Here is a 19,771-nt window from a genome sequence, read left to right as displayed (position 1 = left end):
CAGAGAAACAGAGAGACAGCGAGGGAAGAGAGACAGAGAGAGATTAGATACTCTCTAAGATCTTTCTGAGCTTTAATGCTCTCTGAGTATCTGATTCTGTGATGGTCATGAGGCCAAAAGGGAATTTTTCAAAGCCTAGGGAATAGCATGGTTAGACTGCAATAATGATTTCAATAATCTTTGCAAATGACCACATTTGGCAGAAAAGCAACTGAGGGCTCTATCATGATCTGAAGAAATAATTAATATTGCATAAAAGGATGTATTTCTTTGTAATTTATGAAAGATAGAACTCAGAAGAGACTATAGTTTGAAAGCAAAAGCAGTGTTGGCCAACTGGGTTTCCATTTCCTACTGTCTATAAAGTTAGACTGGGTGGACGGTCCCCTGGTCTGGGAAGCAAGAGTCTCAGGTTCTTGGTCTGACTTTGCCAAAAATTGGCTATTGATTTTGGATTCAAAAACTCTCTGGGCCTCATATTTTCCATCTGTTAAAAAAGGAAAATAATACCTTGCCTATGTACTTCTTAAGACTGTTGTGGTTATTGGAAAAGAGCATAGGGCAAGGCTGTGTGAAAAACAGTCACCATACTGAAACAAGGTGCTATTTAAGAAAATAATTGTTTAAATTGGGCCATTGAGAGACACAGCCCTACAGGTGTTTCTCACTGTATTAGATTGTAAAAACTTTCTTTAAATGTGTAGATTGTATCATGTTCATCATGATGTGTATTATACACTGTCATCTTAGTGTTAATAAACATACCATTCTAATTTTTTAGGTTCACAAGTGATTCTTTGGATGAATGAAAGAGATGGGTTTACAGGGGTGGGAGACAGAAGGGTAGTTTTAACTTAAGCCAGTCCTCCCTACAATCTAAATTCTTGAGAAATGTTGAAACAAATACAAGTCTAGGAAGCACAGTAGCCTTTCTTAAAAGAGTTTTGCAAATCCTTACATTTCATCTATGGAAGAGACAAATGAGCTCTTCCTATCTGATGGACAGGTCTAACATCAGCTGTTAGCTGACTAGCAAGTAGTGGGTGAGTACCTGATCTGTGCCAGGAATGGTGACAGGCACTGAAGATACAGACACTAAAGACGTGGTCCTTGCCTTCAAGGAGTTTCCAGTCTCATGGGGCTGACATATAGGTAATAAAATGTGTTACATGATGTGATAGAGGTAAGTCTACTCCTTATATTTCCTTAGGTCACCAAGGGCATCACATTTCAGAACTGGAGAGTCCTGAGTCACAGGCCAACAGTCTCTCTAAGGCAGCACTGTTCAATAAAACTTTATGGGATGATGGAAATATTCTATATCTGTGCTGTTTAATACACTAGCCACTAGCCACATTTGCCTACTGAGCACTTGAAAGATGGCTACTGTGATTGAGGAACTAAAAATTTAACTTGATTTTTGCTAATTTAAATTAAATTGCTACATATATCTGTGCTATTGGACATAGTATCTATGCCATTGGACAGCACAGCTCTAAGGAATGGTAGAATGAGCCCACAGTAGACTCCAGGGTGGTCCTGAGTTGAACTCTCTCATTTCTTTGGAACTTAGAAGGCTCTGGTCAAGCTGCTCCAGCCCTTTAACCATGTTTTTCTATCCACACACTACACTAGGCTTTGAATGGCTCCTTTCCAGCTGACTGCTCTGAATTATGCATGCTAATGTGCTTTACTTATCCCTGGGATGAGGTTTTCTTTTTCTTCCTTCCTTTCTTTCTTTCTTCCTTCCTTCCTTCCTTCCTCCCCCCCCCCTTTCTTTCTTTTTTTCTTTCTTTCTTTCTTCCTTTCTTTCATCTTACCTTTCCCTCCCTCCCTCCCTCCCTTTCTTTCTTTCTTCCTTCCTTCCTTCCTTCCTTCTTTTTAAAAAGAGATTCCATGACAGTTCAATCATAACAAAAGAAGCAAATGGGGCGAAGGAAAACTAGTTTATAAAGGATTTTAAAGTGTCTCAAATCTTGCCTTTCACATAATTTCAGATGTTATGAGGTCGTTTCAACTCTCTTTAGATGAGTTTTCTTTCTCTCTCTCTCCACACACACACACATACACACACACACACACACACACACACACACACACACACACACACTCCAGCTAAGGTGTTGAATCAGCAATTAGAGAAGTTGGGTGCATGTATATATATTTTTATCTCTCATGCCAGAAAACAAGACTGTTCACTGCATTATTTCTTTTTCTGATAGTACAGATAGGGGGAGAATTAGATAAAATATCCTAGTAGGAAACCTCAGAAAAAAACTATTCATGATGTTGAATGGAAATTTAGTTGCAAATAGAAATGAGTATTCAAGAGAAATCGAGTTTATAACCTGATAATCAGATGACCTGTCATTTGTCTGGCAGTTCACTTTTAGAAAGCACCTGCACATTTATTATTTTATTTGATCCTAATAAGAACTCTGTAAGATAGTTAGGACAGGTGCTATTTCCATTTTATAGATTAGGAAATTGCAGGTCAGAGAGGTTCAGTGATTTCTGCAAGGTCACACAGCTATTTTTACCTTGAAGGCTCTGTATTTGGAGGGTTTCTAGGACTTTTCTTTGAATAGTCTGTGTTCTTTTCTAAGCTTAAAACAACCTGCAGAAACAATCACCAGGGTGACTTATGGCCCTAACTGAAGCTGTGTCGACCAGGAACAAGCATTTTTTAATATGGAGACACAAAAGCACAACCCTCTTTCCCTCACAAAAATTATATGTAATCTGCGTGTACCTGTGTGTGTGTTATGAATGAAGCTATGACTGCCCACACCTGTTTGTACTGGTTGAACCCCAAATAAAATCTTTCTTTGTTATCAAGTAGACACAAGTATTGGGCAGACCAGGATGAGGAGTGAGTGTGCTAGAAATGGAGAAAGAGCTGAGAAAACCATAATTCAAAAAGAGTCATGTACCACAATGTTCATTGCAGCTCTATTTACAATAGCCAGGACTTGGAAGCAACCTAAGTGTCCACCGACAGATGAATGGATAAAGAAGATGTGGCACATATGTACAATGGAATATTACTCAGCCACAAAAAGAAACGAAATTGAGTTATTTGTAGTGAGGTGGATGGACCTAGAGTCTGTCATACAGAGTGAAGTAAGCCAGAAAGAGAAAAACAAATACCATATGCTAACACATATATATGGAATCTAAAAAAAAAAAAAAATGGTCATGAAGAACCTAGGGGCAAGACAGGAATAAAGACACAGGTGTAGAGAATGGACTTGAGGTCACAGGGAGGGGGAAGGGTAAGCTGGGACAAAGTGAGAGAGTGGCATGGACATATATACACTACCAAATGTAAAATAGATCGCTAGTGAGAAGCAGCCGCATAGCACAGGGAGATCAGCTCAGTGCTTTGTGACCACCTAGAGGGGTGGGATAGGGAGGGTGGGAGGGAGGGAGATGCAAGAGGGAGGCGATATGGGAACATATGTATATGTATAACTGATTCACTTTGTTATAAAGCAGAAACTAACACACCATTGTAAAGCAGTTATACTCCAATAAAAATGTTAAAAAAAAAAGAAACCAATGCAGCCAAAATAAATACATAAATAAATAAATTTATTAAAAAAAAAAGAGTATTTGAAAGACGGGCCAGGAGAAAGCTGGGGAGGGAGGACACTAAGAACTGTATGGAGAAAGCAACATAGAAGTTACTTGTACAGGTTGAGTGGTAGGACTCCCAGGCCCAGTACAGTGTTATGTTTCTGACAGCATTAAGTTTTTTTTTTTTTTTTGACAGTTAAGTTTGGAATTGTTCCTGGTTTTTGCTGCTGGGAGTCTGATGGGAGAGGGAGGGTGAGGTGTTCCCCCTCATTATTTCTTAATCTTCCTGCAGGAGGAAATTGCTCTAGTTGTGTTCACTGCCCTTGAACCTGTCATGTTCAAGCAGGCTAGGGTATTTTTTTTTCTCCCAAATAGTACATCCAGTCAGCCAGTCTTAATTACTTCTGTTTCATTGCATTCCTCAGAATCCTAATGAGGTGTGGCCTAGTGGTGTGAGCGCAGGACCTGCAGTGAGAAATCTTGAATTCTAGTTGCAGATGTGACACTGCTCCTCTCTAGCAGAGGGCAAGTCTCTTAACCTGTTTTGTCCTGCTGTTAATGGGGTTACTAATATTTATTTAGCTTATAGTAGCAGGAGAATTAACTAGTTAATGTTGGTTGAAAGGGAAAAAAAGAAAAAAAAAGAAAAAAGGGCAAGTTTTTGTGTATCGTGTTCATTTCCAAATGCTAATTCTTTCAGGATGATATTGACAGGAGGCACCTGCTCTGTTGCACTTATCAAGCACCTCCTGGAAGTCTTGCTGGATGGATGAGAAGCAAAATTCTGTGCTATGAGCTCTATAGAAAATGTAGCTACCTTCAAGCCCAGTTTCTAACTTGGGTGTCTGTTTTCTGCCCACCTAAGAATATTCCTCTATCTTATGGTTTCTCAAAGGTTAAGTACATTTTTTTCTCTCTCCTGAAACCCTTTTTAAACTTTCTGAAGTTCTTTGTGATAAAAGGTTCCATATACATACAAGGTGCTTTAGTAATTGTTGTTCTGTTGGTGCATTGCATAACTACATTACAGATTTCTGATACTCTGACAATTTCAAATTGCTCATAATATTAGCCACTTTTCAAGGTGTAATTATGGATTTACTGTGCATGGTTGCCAGCACTCTTACGTCAGATAGTAGCCTTTTGATTAATCTCTGTTTACAAAATCAGGTCAATTTCCAGCCTACCCTCACCACCCCCACCCTGGCATAAAACGAGAAGTTCTGTTAGGATTTGGGAGGACGGGTAGGGGTTTTGAAAGAATGAGTAAACATTTCCATTACTTCCTTGAATCAGTCCTCTTCCTATTGCTTCTCATTGATGCTTCATGAGGTGATGCCAAAGTGTAAGCTCTGTCTTGTCTCCAACACTGATTTGCTGCAATGCTTGTTTAAGTCACTAGAAATTGGAGGTTACTGTGGATTTCTTTCAGTGCCTAATAATTTTGACAAAACCCAATGCCCTTTATTTAAACTCCAGTCATAATTAGAGGGTTGCCAATGTTAAGCAACCTATGGAGTCTGATTTTGAGAAATGTTTATTGTGCCTCATTAAATTTGAAATTAGTACTTAAGATCAGAAATAAATAATCTGTTTATATTTTGGTAGTGGATGCTGTGTGTGCACACCCTTTCCTCTATGCATCCCAGTGAACTGAGACACCCCTGTGTTTGCCATGGTGGTAATCAAAATAGCTACACCAAAAGAGAACTATGGAGGATTTCATTGATGACAAACAAGAAAATGATCTATTGAGTTGCATCTGATTAGAAAACATTAATATTAGAAGCTAACACATTCACTGTTTCTAAGATGGTATATAACTCGGTTGTTTTTTGTCAGCATGATCACACATTACTGGCTTGAGCAACAAGCCGGTACAAGGGAAATGAACTTAGAATGATATGCCAAAGGCTGTTACTCCTTCACTCTTAAATAAGCTTGTGGAGACAACTGGGTTGTAAGTGATGTATAATATAAATAATGAGATTGGGGCTGGAACTGGATTTGGGGGTGTCGTTTTGGCCCACAGGCACAGGGCCACCCACTGCTTTCCCTTCAAATATTCTGAAAGTTTTTCAGCTGACAAGGCTTGCTCAATAGAAATTGTACTCTGCAGGCAGTCAGGGCTCTGTAGCTGCTAAGTAGTAGAGAATTGAGACCAGTGAAATAGAATTTAGCAGAAATGGACCAGCTCAGAGTGCTGGACCTTCTCTAAGCCAGGAGGGCTCAAAGATAGGCTGGATTCAGGAGAGCTCATACTGTGGATCCGTGGGCCATTGCTTGTGGGACGTCTTATATTGGTTTCTTACTGTCAGTTAGACCAGCTTTACCAAATCATAGCTTCTGAAGTTGAAGCTACCCCGTAAGTCATCGCTAGTCATCTTAGGTCACCTTGTAAAGATGGTTGTAAATGCCTCTAAAGGACAATTGAAATGGTCACCAAGGTTGCAGGGAAGAAAGTGGCTCATTCCTGGATCCTTCGGGCTATGTGACTGGGTCCTCCATCTAGGTCTGGAGAACTATCTCCAGTTAGTGTGTGCCAAATTTTTCTTTCGTCTATCTGCTACACTATACTCTCCTGACCCACTCACTGAAAGTAGCCAAGAAAGTCATTCAGAGAAAAATAGGTATAAAGCAGGCTAATCACTTCCCTGATGTTTCCATCTTGTGTTTGCTTTCCATCTCAGTAGTAGGTAATGCCAAGAACAGTGTTCCTGGGGATTTTTCTTGTTTCTGTGACTTCTTCTAGCTGAGTCAGTATTTAACGCGGCTGTAGCACTTAACCTGTGTGTTTGTTTTCTTGGCTGTTTAAGGGGGGGAGTAACAATTGGCACCTGCTTGTAAAGTACTTTAATATTTGGGGATGAAAGGCACTCTGAGCCTGAAAAATAGCTTTAATGTGTTGTAGTTACATATTTGGGGATGGTGATTGGACTTCAGGGTTTGTTCCATTGGTGAATGTGGTTGATAGCTATTTACTTCTCAGGTTGAATTTCGTTTATGTGGGATGAGATAGTATGACTCATGTGATTGGGTTAGTCATTTTATTTAAACTACTTGTATCCACACCGAAGTCTTGTTGATTTTGCATTCCTGTGTAGAATAGGTATTAACTGGTTCCTCAGAGCTTTTTATAAGCAGATATTATTTTAAAGTGCACTGTGCCCCACAGAGGACTTGGAAAAGGGTCCCAGAGCCTTATTCAGAAGCCTGTTCTTATTTATATAATGGGATGGTGCTTAGCCTGGTCATTTAGTAGGCTCTTTGCCTCTGAATTGCATGGATTCCCGAAGAAAGCTGCTAGGTTTCTCAAGGAGGCCTTTGTAGTAAAATTTGCACTGGGTTGCTCTTCTAAAGTCACAACTTTGACCCAATAAAAGATGAGGGTGGAGAAAAGTGATTTCCCTATGCTGCCTTTGTCACCTCTAGGTAGTCTGACCACATCAATGGTGCCAGTAGAATTTTAGCAGTGATGACAAAAGGCCACCAAGAGGGGAACTCTTTCAACTTAACTTGGATGTTAACCAAATGGGCTGTGTTTCCCACTGATAGCCCTGTCCTGAAAGCCATTGGAATCCTAGAGTTCCCTTCCACATGCAGAAAAGTAGCTGCTACGCTGTCAATCTGTGGCTCAGAAGTCTACAGATAAGGCAAAGCCTTATCTTATCACAGAAATTTTATCTACCCCTGGTTTGGAAACAGTATCATGTGTCACTACTGCCATTCCCAGAGATATGGCAGGACTGATGGATGATGGGCAGGAAGCACCTAACTGTGGCATCTTATCCTTGGCAGTTATATCCAGACTACTGTGTATTTATAAGGTCATAGTTGAGAGTGAGGACAGAGAACAAACTGTAACTACAGAAGACAGTGGGCAGAATGGATACTTTCTGAAGAAACAAGACCACCTTGGCCTAATAGAATTGGTCACCTGCTTTTACTGCAACGAGAAGCTTCATTCTAAACCTCTTCCATTTCTTCTCTGGTCTTTCATTGATGGATTCATTACATGAGTACTTGCTAAGTGTCCAGCATTGTGGCAGTGACACTTCAAATGAAAGCTTCCAATCCAGTTGGAGGATGAACTGACATGCTACACACTGAAGTAATCATAGAACCTGAGGAAATGCATAACTACATCACAAAGTCTGTACACTAAGTGCTGAGAACATGCTAAGCTATGTGGGATGATCAGGGATGTAGACATATTAGAAATGAAGGGAATGAGATATGAGGGAAGTAGAGGACTTGTGTTGGATGACTGCTTAGCTAAAGATTTAATTTAGATTTAGTGCTAAATGTAACAGGGAACCACTGAAAGGGTTCTTTGAGGCCTTGAAAAGAGAAATGCTGTGATGAAAATAGTGGGTGAGGAAGATTATCCACATAACGTTTTGCAAAATGGGCTCGAGGAAAAGGCAAATGGAATTGAAGAAGTAGTGGCACAAGGTGATGAAAGCTGTTGAAGTAGAGCCAAAAGGACATATACACATGCTATTTCTAAGAACTTCTTAAGTTTTATAACTCATTTGATAGGAGAGGGATGTGGTTTGTATTTGTGATATGGGTTTGTACATGTAACAAATATAAAGGCCAAATCCTCCTATGTGCATCACCTACTACCATCAAGCCATTACGATGCTACTTAGTTCCGTAGAGTTGCAGTGTAATTCTCAAAGTTGCACTCCATAGCCTGTGTACAAGTATATGCCTGTGTCTGCAGGTGTATGTGTCTCTGTGTGTGTGTGTTTCATGTTTTTCTGAATGGCTGACATTTTAACCATCCCCAGCAAGAGGTCTATCAATTTGTGACCTCCTTACCGGTACAGCCTATATCTTTTTTTTCATCCTCAGGGTTTGGTGCATGTGTTTTGAATGGATGAATGAATAAATGAATCAGTGCATGAACAAGACCCATTTTGTTTTAGAATCCTACAATTCCCTTCATTCCCTAGATAGATAAATTAAGGCTTCAAGAGGGATCAAGTGATTTATTCAAGGCCATCAATGAGTCAGTGACAAACATGAGGAGGGAATTCAGGTCACCCCACTACACCACCTTGCTTACTATAGTCAAACTGCGTGTGTGTGTGTGTGTGCGCACGTGTGTGCACATGTGTGTGCATGAGAATTAGTGCTGGTGTGTACATAGGCATGGCTAGTGGAAGTTTATTTAGCTTGTTTTCCAGTTCAGGGTTAATATGAGCTTTCTAGTGATGGCAGCTCTGGGGATGGTGCCTTTTATTCCATCTTTACTAATTCCTCCTCCAGCTTTTGTTGTCTGGATGGATGTCTTTGAATATACATTCTAACTGGAGGAATGTTGGCTTTATTTTTATATAGAATTTACATTTTAACTTTTATGTGTTGAGGATAGTAAGGAGGAAAAAGCCATTTGTCAATTCATTTTCTAAAAACGCCTTTGTGAGGAGATGCTATTTGAACATCTAAAGCAGCAATCGCTTTTAGAAAAAGGTTATGCGTCTTATCATTATTGATCAAGAACCAGCATTTAAAAATCATTTTGCTGTGCATCTGATTTAGGATTCCAGTTTTCCTATTTGTATTGATAAGATGACTGAGTGAAAAATTTAAAAAAAATTAGTTAGCAGATCGCAGTTATAATGCTTTTCAGTTTGATGGAACTTTTAAAGTGTAATTTAAAATGGCTGTTCATTTTCAGATGAAAACCTTAAGGTTTGATGAATCTCTGTTTTCATCTCAGCATCTGTAACCTTTTAAAACTTTGTAGCATGACCTGGGGATTTGTGCCGCTGGGCAAATATTCTAGTCCTGGATATCTGCATTTATTGGGCTTGTTTCTCCTTAGGGCTGAAGTCTCTCCTGGCGATAAATGTGGTGCTGAGAGAGTCGCAGTCACTCTTCCAGAGACTAGGGCACAACTCAGTGAACTGTGAAAGTAATGCAAAATGACAATTAAAGTAGGGCATTCTGGTACCTTGGGGGCCTGACAAAGTGGAAGTATTTGACTTCAGATGTGCCAGACTCATTAACATAATAACATATTACCCACCCCAAAGTCTCTCTAGAAGCCTCCCATATCCAGAAAGGAGCTGCGAATAGAAAGTAGTTAGCAAAGAAGGCTCCTGAGCAGGTAAAAAAACAAACAACAACAAAACCCAAAACATTGCACAGAAGTCCCTATAGTAAAGATCACGTCATTTCCCTCTTAGAAAAACATCTCAGCTCTCTACCCAGAACTTAACTCTCATTTTCTAGACTGCTCTAACAAATATAATTATATAGTTTCCAAGACAGCAGAGTGGAAATATCCAACTTGAAATGGAAGAGTGTTTTATAGCAAGTTGGTGGGAGACATATGTTAAAAATTAAAGGCAAGAACTCAAAAAACACAATGCTTTGGGGTCAGTGAGTGTACAGGCAAAACCTGCACGGTACAGTGATTTATGTTTAGAAAGGTTCTTCTAAGGAACCAATAAGGAACTGTGTGATAACTTTCAAAAAGAAGGCAGAATGGGTAGGATTTTAAATCAAAGTTTTAGTCCTTAGAGGAGAAAGCACTAAGCTATCTAAAAAACTCTGCTATCCAGAAGTATTTATTCTTTAGGTTTTCAGAAAATTAAGATTGTATTAAACCTAAACAAAGTGAGAAGTCTGCCCTCAGTGAATCCTAGGATAAGGAATTCTAATTAGAGAAGGGACTTGGGAGAAATATATTAAATGATAGGAAAGTGACTCTTATTTACCACTGAGACAGAAAATAAGTTTGCTCTAGACCCATTTTTTTTTCTAACGTCAAAATTTAGGTTTTTCAGAAACAAATATTCTTGTCTCTTTGTTGTGTTCCTGTGCTAACTTGGCTGTATCATTAGAGATGGGGACATTTCCTAGTGAAATTAATGTGACATTTAGAGAAAATTTCCCCTCTCAAATGTTTCATGTTATTTGCCATTTAGAATACTTAGAGAGGGGATTGGAATAATGTCAAGCAAATTTTGATTAAATAAGGCTAACCAGGAGCCAATACATTCATGCAAAAAAGAAAAGCTCTTCTATTATTTCTTAAAAAGTGTTTTTCTGTTGTCATTCTTTATCTTCTATTGAGATCACCTTGGCAGATAATCTGACAAAAGAGATCCATCTTCTAAACAGCTGGGCTTGCCTTAGAAAACACAGCACATCAGGTCAAAGCCTGTGGCCCGTCTTTTGCTCAGGAGAGTTCTCCACTCTGGATGTCTGTTAGAATTACCTGGGAAGCTTTAAAAAAAAATACCAATGCCTGGGCCCCATTCCATGCCAATTACATCAGAATCTCTTGGAGTGGGACCTTCACAACAGTATTTTTAAAAAAAATTCCCTAGTTGATTCTAATGTGCAGTTAGGGCTGAGAATCACCAGCTTAAGGCATGCAAACTATTCATTAAGAAAAGATTATTTCCTTCTTCAGGGTGGTCTGAGTCGCATTGTTTGCTCTACCTGAAGTGTGAAAAAAATTTACTCTTTCAATGCACAGGAGTTGGGTTTGAGCACACGCCTTGAATCAGTACGAGCAAGAACACTTGATGTTAGTATACCCTGACCCATAAAAGGCCATCTATAGCCAGTTAGCTCAGTTGTTTGGATTATAGTTCTAATGAGGCCAGAATAGTATATCCTACCCAATTAGAATAATTCTGTTGCATACATTGTTTCCATAACGCTAACCAAGCTGCCTCACAAAGAAACCTGAGACTAATTAAAGAGGCAAAAGACAATAGATGACTCAGCATAGTTCCATCCATTATGGGAAAATCAGTTCTAGTAATCTGCCTCATGAACAGTACTTCTAATTGCATGAGGATGCAGCATGGGCCATCTGTCCGTTATGGTTGGTGCTGGTTTGGGGAATGGAATATTTACATTTGAAGGCCAGGACCCACGAGAATGGGAGGGGCGTTTACTCTTTTAGACTAAGAAAAAGGAGAAAGATAGGAAGATGATAAGCTTCAATGATACTCTCCTACCTACAGTGGCAGATCATGGCTGGCTTTTCTGCCCAGGTTAACCCATCTGTATATCAGAGCAAGGGAAAGAGAATTGTTAAGCTTTCCATAAGCAAGCCTTTTAGACTTGTGTCTTCTTTTAACTCAGTGCCTGTGAGTGGGAATCCTCAAGGTGAGATATATTATTCCATTAGGACCAAGAAGTAGTAGTCACCAGGGATAAATTTGTATGGTTTTGCTTATTTGCTCAAACAGAGTTCTGGCACCATGCCTGGAGGTCACATCTCCACAGGGCTCCATATTTGATGCACAGTGCACACAGATTGGACACCCTCATATGCAAGTCTATGTAAAATATTCTACTTGAAAACTGGCTTCTTTAACATGACAATATCTTGGGATGTTGCTCATGCTTTCCCTGCAAAGCCAGTATCCTCCTTTCTTTTACATCTGTTTCTCTATCTATTAACTTTCTTGAAAATATGATTTAGGAAGTTTGGAGGCTGAGATGGACTGTATACACGTTACTCTTTTATTGCCCGAATGTGGTCAAATCCCTGATCCTACTCAGGGATCCAGGTTCTGTAGAAAGCAGAGGATAAGGGTTTCCATCATTCCCACCATGAGTCATGATAAATGCACTTGAAATTCCCCTTTGGATTTGTGTTCTATTATGCCTATTTTATAGAGGAGGAAAATGAGACACGTAGAAATTAAGTAATTTGTCCCAGGTTGTACAAACTAATAATTAAACTCCTGAGTGCTTAATCAATTCCCTGTTTTATTTGGATAGAATGCTTTTTGGGGGGCGGTTAGGAGATTTCCATTTACTAAATTATATATTGTACTGAATATCATAGAAGAGCACATTTACCTAACACCATTTTTGCATTTTATGTTGGTATAAAAATCAGTTCAAGAAGTGCTTGTTGGTTGACTGACTGATGGACAGCCTCTTCCAGCATTGTATTCCCCATTCACCTTCAAGTTTGCTTCCTCCTTCTGTAATTATGTTTGCAACAATTTCAGCCTCCGTTTTCTTACGAACAAATTAGAAATGAACTGACCCTTTTGATTTTCACTCTCCCAATCCATTCCTTCCAACAGCACAAAAACTTACTGTGGTTTTCATTAAAGGGGATTTTATCCTCTAGATAAAAGCAGTGTGGGTGGATATTATACAGCTTATCTTCAAATAAGGGGCATGTGGAGGGCACGGGCATGCCTGAGTAAGTACAGGGCAGTGATGGGATTTAGTTTTCTTCTCCATACGTTCTTCCTTCTTTCTCTCACCTACTCGCCACCCCTATCCCCACTTACTCTAGATACTTAGGGTCCCTATCCTGACTATTGGCTGTTTGGTGCTCATGTGGTAGTTAGATCTGCTATCACCTGTCCTGTTTTCCCCTCTACCAAATTCTGAGCTCCTTGAAATGTAAAGCTGCATCTAAGAGCCTAGCGCAGCTAATGTGAGACACGTAGTCATCGGAAAGGAATGTACTATTTTGTTAGCTCGACAGCTATTGTGTTTCCTTTCCCAGGCACTTTCAGTTGAAGTGATTTCAGAAGGCCCTAAGGAATGGTAAGAATGGTGAGAATTTCTGGTAGACTGGCAGGAGAGTGGAGGAGATGTGTTTGGGCATTTTTCAGTTTATACAATGGTTCAAGGAGAGTAGTACTTTAGTGTTGGAGGTAAGATCCACTTTACTGGACTTTCAGTTACTTCAGTGTTGACTTTTCCCTGTGTTCCCCCTTCTAAGGCTGCCCCCCCTTCAATCCACCCCCAACCTCTGGATGCTCATCAGCTGTTATCCCATCTCTTTCATCTGGCAGGTATTCTGCATTTGCTTTTGTAAAACCATTGCTCAGGCAGTCTGCTGTAACCAGATTAGACAGTGGTGTTTTAATGATAGGAACTTGCTATGATAGGTTTGCTTGCAAACTTCATGTTTCACATGAAAGGCTTTGGCACCCCCTGTGGACTGCCCTTCATCCTGTTTTAGGCATAATACTTGTTTGCCTTTATGTCTGTGATAAAACGAAGGCCTTCCTGTATAACCAGTGCTGAGCAAAATGTCTTAAAACAAAGGGAAGTGCAGTTTAAATCCACAGTGATTACCTTGCTTGCATTTCCATATCTATGGAATACATATTTTAACATGTTAATTATCTGCTACTAATAAAAATACCTTTGAACTTCCAGTCAATTTGATGGGCACAGAATTGTGTCCACTGGGGAATGGGAAGCAATTAGTTTCTGTAAAGATTTTGGGTCATGCTGTATCCTCCCTAAGTGGTTGCATGGTCGGTAGCCAGGCATATTCTAGGGGATGTTTGTGTCAAGTTCATCTTCATCTGCCTGGGAGAGCTGCCTCCACAGAGCCCCCAGGGCCCCAAGGAGGTGGCAGGCATTCATCAGGCTGTTGCACCACTATGGCCTTGGTTTCTGATTCATTCATTACCTCTTGCCCAGTAGAAAAATTCCTCCTAAGTAGGAGAGTTTAGCTCTTTTCATGAATCATCTCTGTAACTTTTTTAATCTTTTTTTCCCCCCACTGCAGACTGAAAACTATTCTTTTGACTCCAACTACGTGAACAGCCGAGCCCATTTAATCAAAAGGTATGTTGGTTTGCTTGCCTATTTCTACAACTAAGCTTGATTGAATATAAAAAGCAAAAAGATTAAATATTTTTAATGGTGCCGTTTTCAGATTTTGAAATGAAAATGCCTATCTGTTTATTGTAGAAAATTAGGAAAATTCAGAAAAGCATTAAAAAAAACTAAGTAAAAATCACTGGTAATTCCACCACCCAGAATCACTGTTGGCATTTTATCATGTTTCTTTACATAACTGTGTACAGAAATAATTGACAACATAAAATTGGGGTCATATTAAAATACAGTTTTATGTGATGATTAAGAAATCTAATATTAAAATTTTCTCCTGTGGAACTTCTAGTGAATTTCAGCATGGCTGTTATTTTGACAACTTTGAAATCATTTTAAGGCTATTTTAATGACAGATAAACTAATTCCTTATCTTTAAAAAACTTTATAGATGAGAGAGGGAAAGAAAAGATATTTGCCTAATTCAATAAATCTTGAAATAGAAGTATTTCAAATGAAGCGTTCAAAGTTGAGATTTGTGTGAATGGTTGGTCATAACTCAGTTATCCATGGAGCCACAATGTATGTGAATACAGAGCTGCATACTGCCAAGGAAGATTTCTATCTGGTGTGGTGGGCACCAAGGTGCCCAAGGCAGGCAAGATAAGGGGTTCAGGGAGTCCTCTAAGGAGAGAACTTGTGCAGAAAAATTGGTACTGACCATTCAGATGATGCCTTTATTACTGTTTGATGCAAATATCCTCTTGAATGGTCCAGTGGTTATTCTGCAGCTAAAATTGAACTCTGTGTGTGATTGTTAAAATAATAGAAATGAAATAGAGAAGCAAGCAGGGTATGTTAGAGCTGCAGTAGAGAAGATCTGAAAACTCTATTATTTGCTGGCTCGAATTCCATAACTTTACATCACCGGAAGTGTAGGATTCGAGGAATAAACTAGTTTGTTGTACAAACAACTTTAATTCAGATCTAATTTAATTCACGATGCTGCAGTAACCCCTGAAAACATGCTAGGTTTATCTGTATCGGTCTGGAATCGCTTGTGACCTTAAGTGTCGATCGTTAATTATCTGAAAATGGATAGCCCAGTATTAACAGTCATAGCATTGTTTGGAAGTTTTTGAGGGGTTGGGAGGAATCCATTTTGAATATTTCCTTGGCCCACAGAATAAAAACAAAAGGGGAGGAATTCAAAATTATCCGACTGATTTATTAGGAGGGAAAAAGCCCTCTTTTTTGTGCACTTATTAGAGTAACCACAGCAGAAATTTACTTTCTTTCTGCTTCAGAACTGTTATTTCATAGCTCCTTTTTTAAACTTCTGGTAAAAACAGTGACTTACCTTATCCTCATTGATCCCTTGGGCTAGCTCTGGGTACCTGAGAATTCTACAACCAGGTTAAACTCATAGCATAAGCCGGATTTTCATAGCATGGCAGAAAGCTAAGACTCCTGGGGACCCTCACCGTCTTAGGTCAGACCCGAATATCCAATGCACAAGGCAAACTGATGAGATGAAAACTTATGTTCGAACATTTAGCTTTCGGGACACATGTATTTCCACAGCAGCTTTGGGACTCACTCGAACTTCTGATTTTGATTAATTACTTTATATGTTTTTGTTTGCAAACATGGGCACACAAAAGGCACAACCTGGACTCAATAGGATCTCAGTGGAAAAATCTCCTGATGTTGCCTGAAATCAAAGATAGTGGCTTTTTACCAGGGACAACCTTGATTAAGAGGAAACATCTGAAAGCTCAGGGACACAGGCATTTTTGCCAGGTTCTGTTTTTGGAACCCTGAGGGCTTTAGAAAACCACAAAGGCCTTGGAATTTATAGGATCAATTGAATTTAGACAAAGCACAATACCTGGAAAGACACAGGGAATCTTGTGTGCTATGCTTTTTCGGGGGGACTAACGATTTTAAATGTAAAATGTGTGGAAAATGTTAAGAGAGTAGTGACTAGGTGATAAAACCACACAAACCATGTTCAAATAGCTCACAGTGATGTTTGAAAGGCGTTTCGCTGTATGTGGTTTCTTGAGGATCCATTTACATGCATGGAAAAAGCTCCTGGCCAGGACATTCTGAATCTGATTATCGGTTTTAATTTTATTATCAAGTCCTTGTTTCTTTAAATGCCAATCCAATTTCAGGCCAACTTTGAGAACTTCTTTTCCTATCCATCTTTTCTTCCTCTACTCACTTTCTACCCATCCAAGGATGCTTCTTGGACCCTTCTTTTTGGCATTCTCCAGCAGCTGTTAACTGTCTTACACTCAGACTTCTTTTTCTCTCTCTCATCTGTCTACCTAAGGTAAACCAAAGGAAAGCCAAAGGGCAAGGGGTTTCTCCTAGCACAAATCAAGGTTGAGAAGGGTGAAGAGTAGATCTGGAAGGGTAACGGAAGGTATATGGCACATTCGCCCATAATCTTCTGCACTGAGTAATCTAGCGATATATTTCTGTAGTTTTTTTTTTTCTTTTTTTCAGAACGTCACCTGTAACCTGCAGGTATACCCAAGATTTATGTCAGAGTCCAGATTAACAAGCCAAGACAGTTAGGATTTTTTCTGGATGGATCTCCTTCCTGCTATATTTGTTTCCTTGCTGTCGTCTCAGAGCAAGGAAAGCCAGCAGTGCTACTTTGCCCCTGCTGCAACACTTTCCTCGTGCCAGTTTTCTGTGCTACTGTCTGATACCCGCTTCTGCAGTGCTTTTTGAGCAATATCAAGCAGTGCATGTGGCTATAGCTCAAAGAAAATAAAACAGAAAATGAACATGGTACTGAAGCAGTGTGGGGAAAAAAGTGAGCATTGGCTCCTAAACCATGCATAGTGCTTTCCTTTTCCACCCAAATTGTCCTGGGGTTTTGCAGCACCTCGTATGGTGCCTTGTCTATAACAAATGCTGGTACATGTTTATTGAAGGAATGGAGGAAAAAAGTTGAAAAAAACACCTCAGCATTTTTCCATTGAAAACTAGCATTAAATGTTCCTTTAAACCTGCAATTTCTGGCCTTTTATGTGCATTAGAATCTCCTGGGAGGCTTGTTAAATGCAGAGTCTCTAGCTCCATCCCTGGAGAATCTCCAGTTTTCATGGGTTCCCAAGGTGATTGTGATACAGGTGGTCCAGGAACCACTCTGGGATCTTCCTTATGTTTCTTAAATATAGTTTCCCTTCTCTTTTGACTTTCACTCTTTTCTCATTCTCAGAAGGTATTTCCTGGGTATGTGGTGTGACCTACTAGGAAGATAAGACCTGTTTCCTTTCAGATTTTTCTGTCTTTTGGAAAGATTTCTAATATTTTAAAGGGTAAATACGGGTCAGAATGTTATTAACGTTCATTCACCAAGAATTTTCTGAGTAATTATTGTGTGCAGAATCTTGTTCTAAGTTTTCTCAGACAAACTTGTCCCTCTCTTGGCCAGAGCAAGTAATAGAAACATTTGTATTTACAATACCATTGCAAAAAGAACCCTAATTTATTGTCCCACAAAAGTTGGTTTACAAGTCGTTCATCTCCAAGAAGTACACAGGTAATAAAGCAAGTGGAATCAGCATTTTTTATGCCTGGCATAAATTGTTATTTGTTTTGGGTGAGTGGCCAGTTACCAGGCTGTTTTACAATTTGCAGCATCTTGCTTACTGTCTTAAACTGCCTTACAGAAATCCATTCATTAAGCCACTAAATGTCCTTACAGGATGAGAGAGAGAAAGTGGTACTTAGAGAGTAAGTGGTACTTAGTTTGTCAGATAGGCAAACTGAGCTTTAAACAAGTTAACTATTCTAAGGTTTGGGGGAGGGGGTTAATACTCCTTGCTTTTTCTTTAGAGAATATATGACTTATTCTCACCTTACCAGTCCCTTAAGTCCTAGTAGCCAATTCTTCACTATCTTATTATTTCTCTTCTTTCTACCTAAAAAACCAAAAGCTCCAAGGTGGTTTATAATATTTAGATGCATATAAAAACGATGATCAAAAATTTAAAAGACAGATCCAAAACCAATTACAAGAAGCTAAATAGAGATCCCTGGCATGTAACTCACTGCAATTAAACATTATATTTTCCTTGAAGCTTTTGAGAAGCCAAGACAGAAAGGTAAGTACACCAGAGCGTGTCATTCTCATTTTTCAATAAAGGAAGGATACACATTTGACAGGAGAATTTTTTTCCTGTCCCTGAATTTTAGAAGAAATTAACATAGTGGACAATGTCTGACTATAGTTTATAGAAGATATAGAAACATTCTTTACATATACATTTCCTATGTCAATCCTATAAAAAAACTATGGACATAATATTTAATTGTAACTCAATGAAAGCATTACCATATATGGGAGTAATGATCATATTAAACAATAACCATTTACTGAGCATTTGTGTATACCTGGTACTTCATGTGAACTATCTCATTGAGTCTTCAAAATGGCCTCTTGAAAGAGGTTTTAGCAAATGAATTTTATTATTTTATTTTTTTAGGTTTTTTCTTTTTTTCTTTTTCTTTCTTTCTTTTCTATTTTTTTAAATAGGAGTATAGTTGATTAACAATGATGTACTTAGTTCCCCGACAAGGGATTGAACCTGGGCCCTTGGCAGTGAAAGTGTGGAATCCTAACCACTGGACCGCCAGGGAGTTCCCAGCAAATGCATTTTACAGACAAGGAAGTCTAGGCACAAAGACATTAGCTATCAGGCCCAGGTTCCCATAGATGAAGTGGCAGATTATGGGTTATCACTTGTTCTAATGACTCCAAGTTCAGTGCTCTTTCCACTACAATCAGGAAATCTAATATGCTACAGGAATAGAGTTTAAAGAACCTAGAGCAGTGGTTCTCACCCGGGAGTGATTTGGCAATGTCTGGAGACATTTTTGGTTGTAACTTCTGGGAGGGGCACTACTGGCATCTAGTGGGTAGAGGCCAGGGATGCTGCTAAATATCCTACAATGCACAGGACGCCCCCCGCTCCCCAACCCACAACAAAGAATTATGCAGCCCAAAATATCAATGGTGCCGAGGTTGAGAACCTTGCTCTAAGGAATGGTTAATTGCATTGTCCTTATTCTACACCCCTCACCATCGTATATCTCAAGCAAGTTTTAGCAACTGCTGAAATGCAGTCAATTCAGGGTTGAATTCTGTGGTTTAAGGTAACAATTTTGCATTGTGGATTAAAGAAATTTTCACATGCTTCAGATAGCAGAAATGCAGGTCAAAAAATTATTTGTTATAAAAATGTAGCAACCAGTAATACCATCCAGGCAGGTTTCCTTTCTCCTGAGGTGCAGGGGTGCATGTGGGCAGGACCAGATTTTTTTCTAAAAAACAAACTTTGAATCTGTTCATGCTGTGAGATTAGTATTTACAGGAAGCCTCCAAATCTGTGCCATAACACTAGAGGTGGTGACACACTTTAAAGCATGTGTTTCCATTTGGTCTTAATGACCATAAAAGACTCATAAGATGATTGATTTTTGAATAGAACCGCATCCTGGTGGGTCCACAGGGCTGAGTAGCTGCATGACATAATTTGGAGGAGCTGAGTGAGTTGGCCTATTGAGTGATTTTAGTTTTAATACAGTT

At 39.3% G+C, this 19,771-nt stretch overlaps 1 protein-coding gene across 3 annotated transcripts in view; it reads left to right on the top strand.

Annotated features, from left to right (window-relative positions):
* PCDH19 (protocadherin 19) overlaps positions 1-19,771 on the top strand; it is a 118,599-nt gene that overhangs the window by 42,045 nt on the left and 56,783 nt on the right. For all 3 annotated transcript variants that reach the window (XM_082447520.1, XM_082447519.1, XM_082447521.1), the window contains one exon: positions 14,111-14,169. In XM_082447520.1, the coding sequence (XP_082303646.1) occupies positions 14,111-14,169 (59 nt within the window). The remainder of the gene's footprint in view (positions 1-14,110; positions 14,170-19,771) is intronic.

Source organism: Balaenoptera physalus (genome assembly GCF_965194825.1).
Source record: "Balaenoptera physalus genome assembly, chromosome: X".
Taxonomy (NCBI): domain Eukaryota; kingdom Metazoa; phylum Chordata; class Mammalia; order Artiodactyla; family Balaenopteridae; genus Balaenoptera; species Balaenoptera physalus.
The sequence above is the reverse complement of the archived record's forward strand: the minus strand, read 5'-3'. Positions and strand labels throughout refer to the sequence as shown.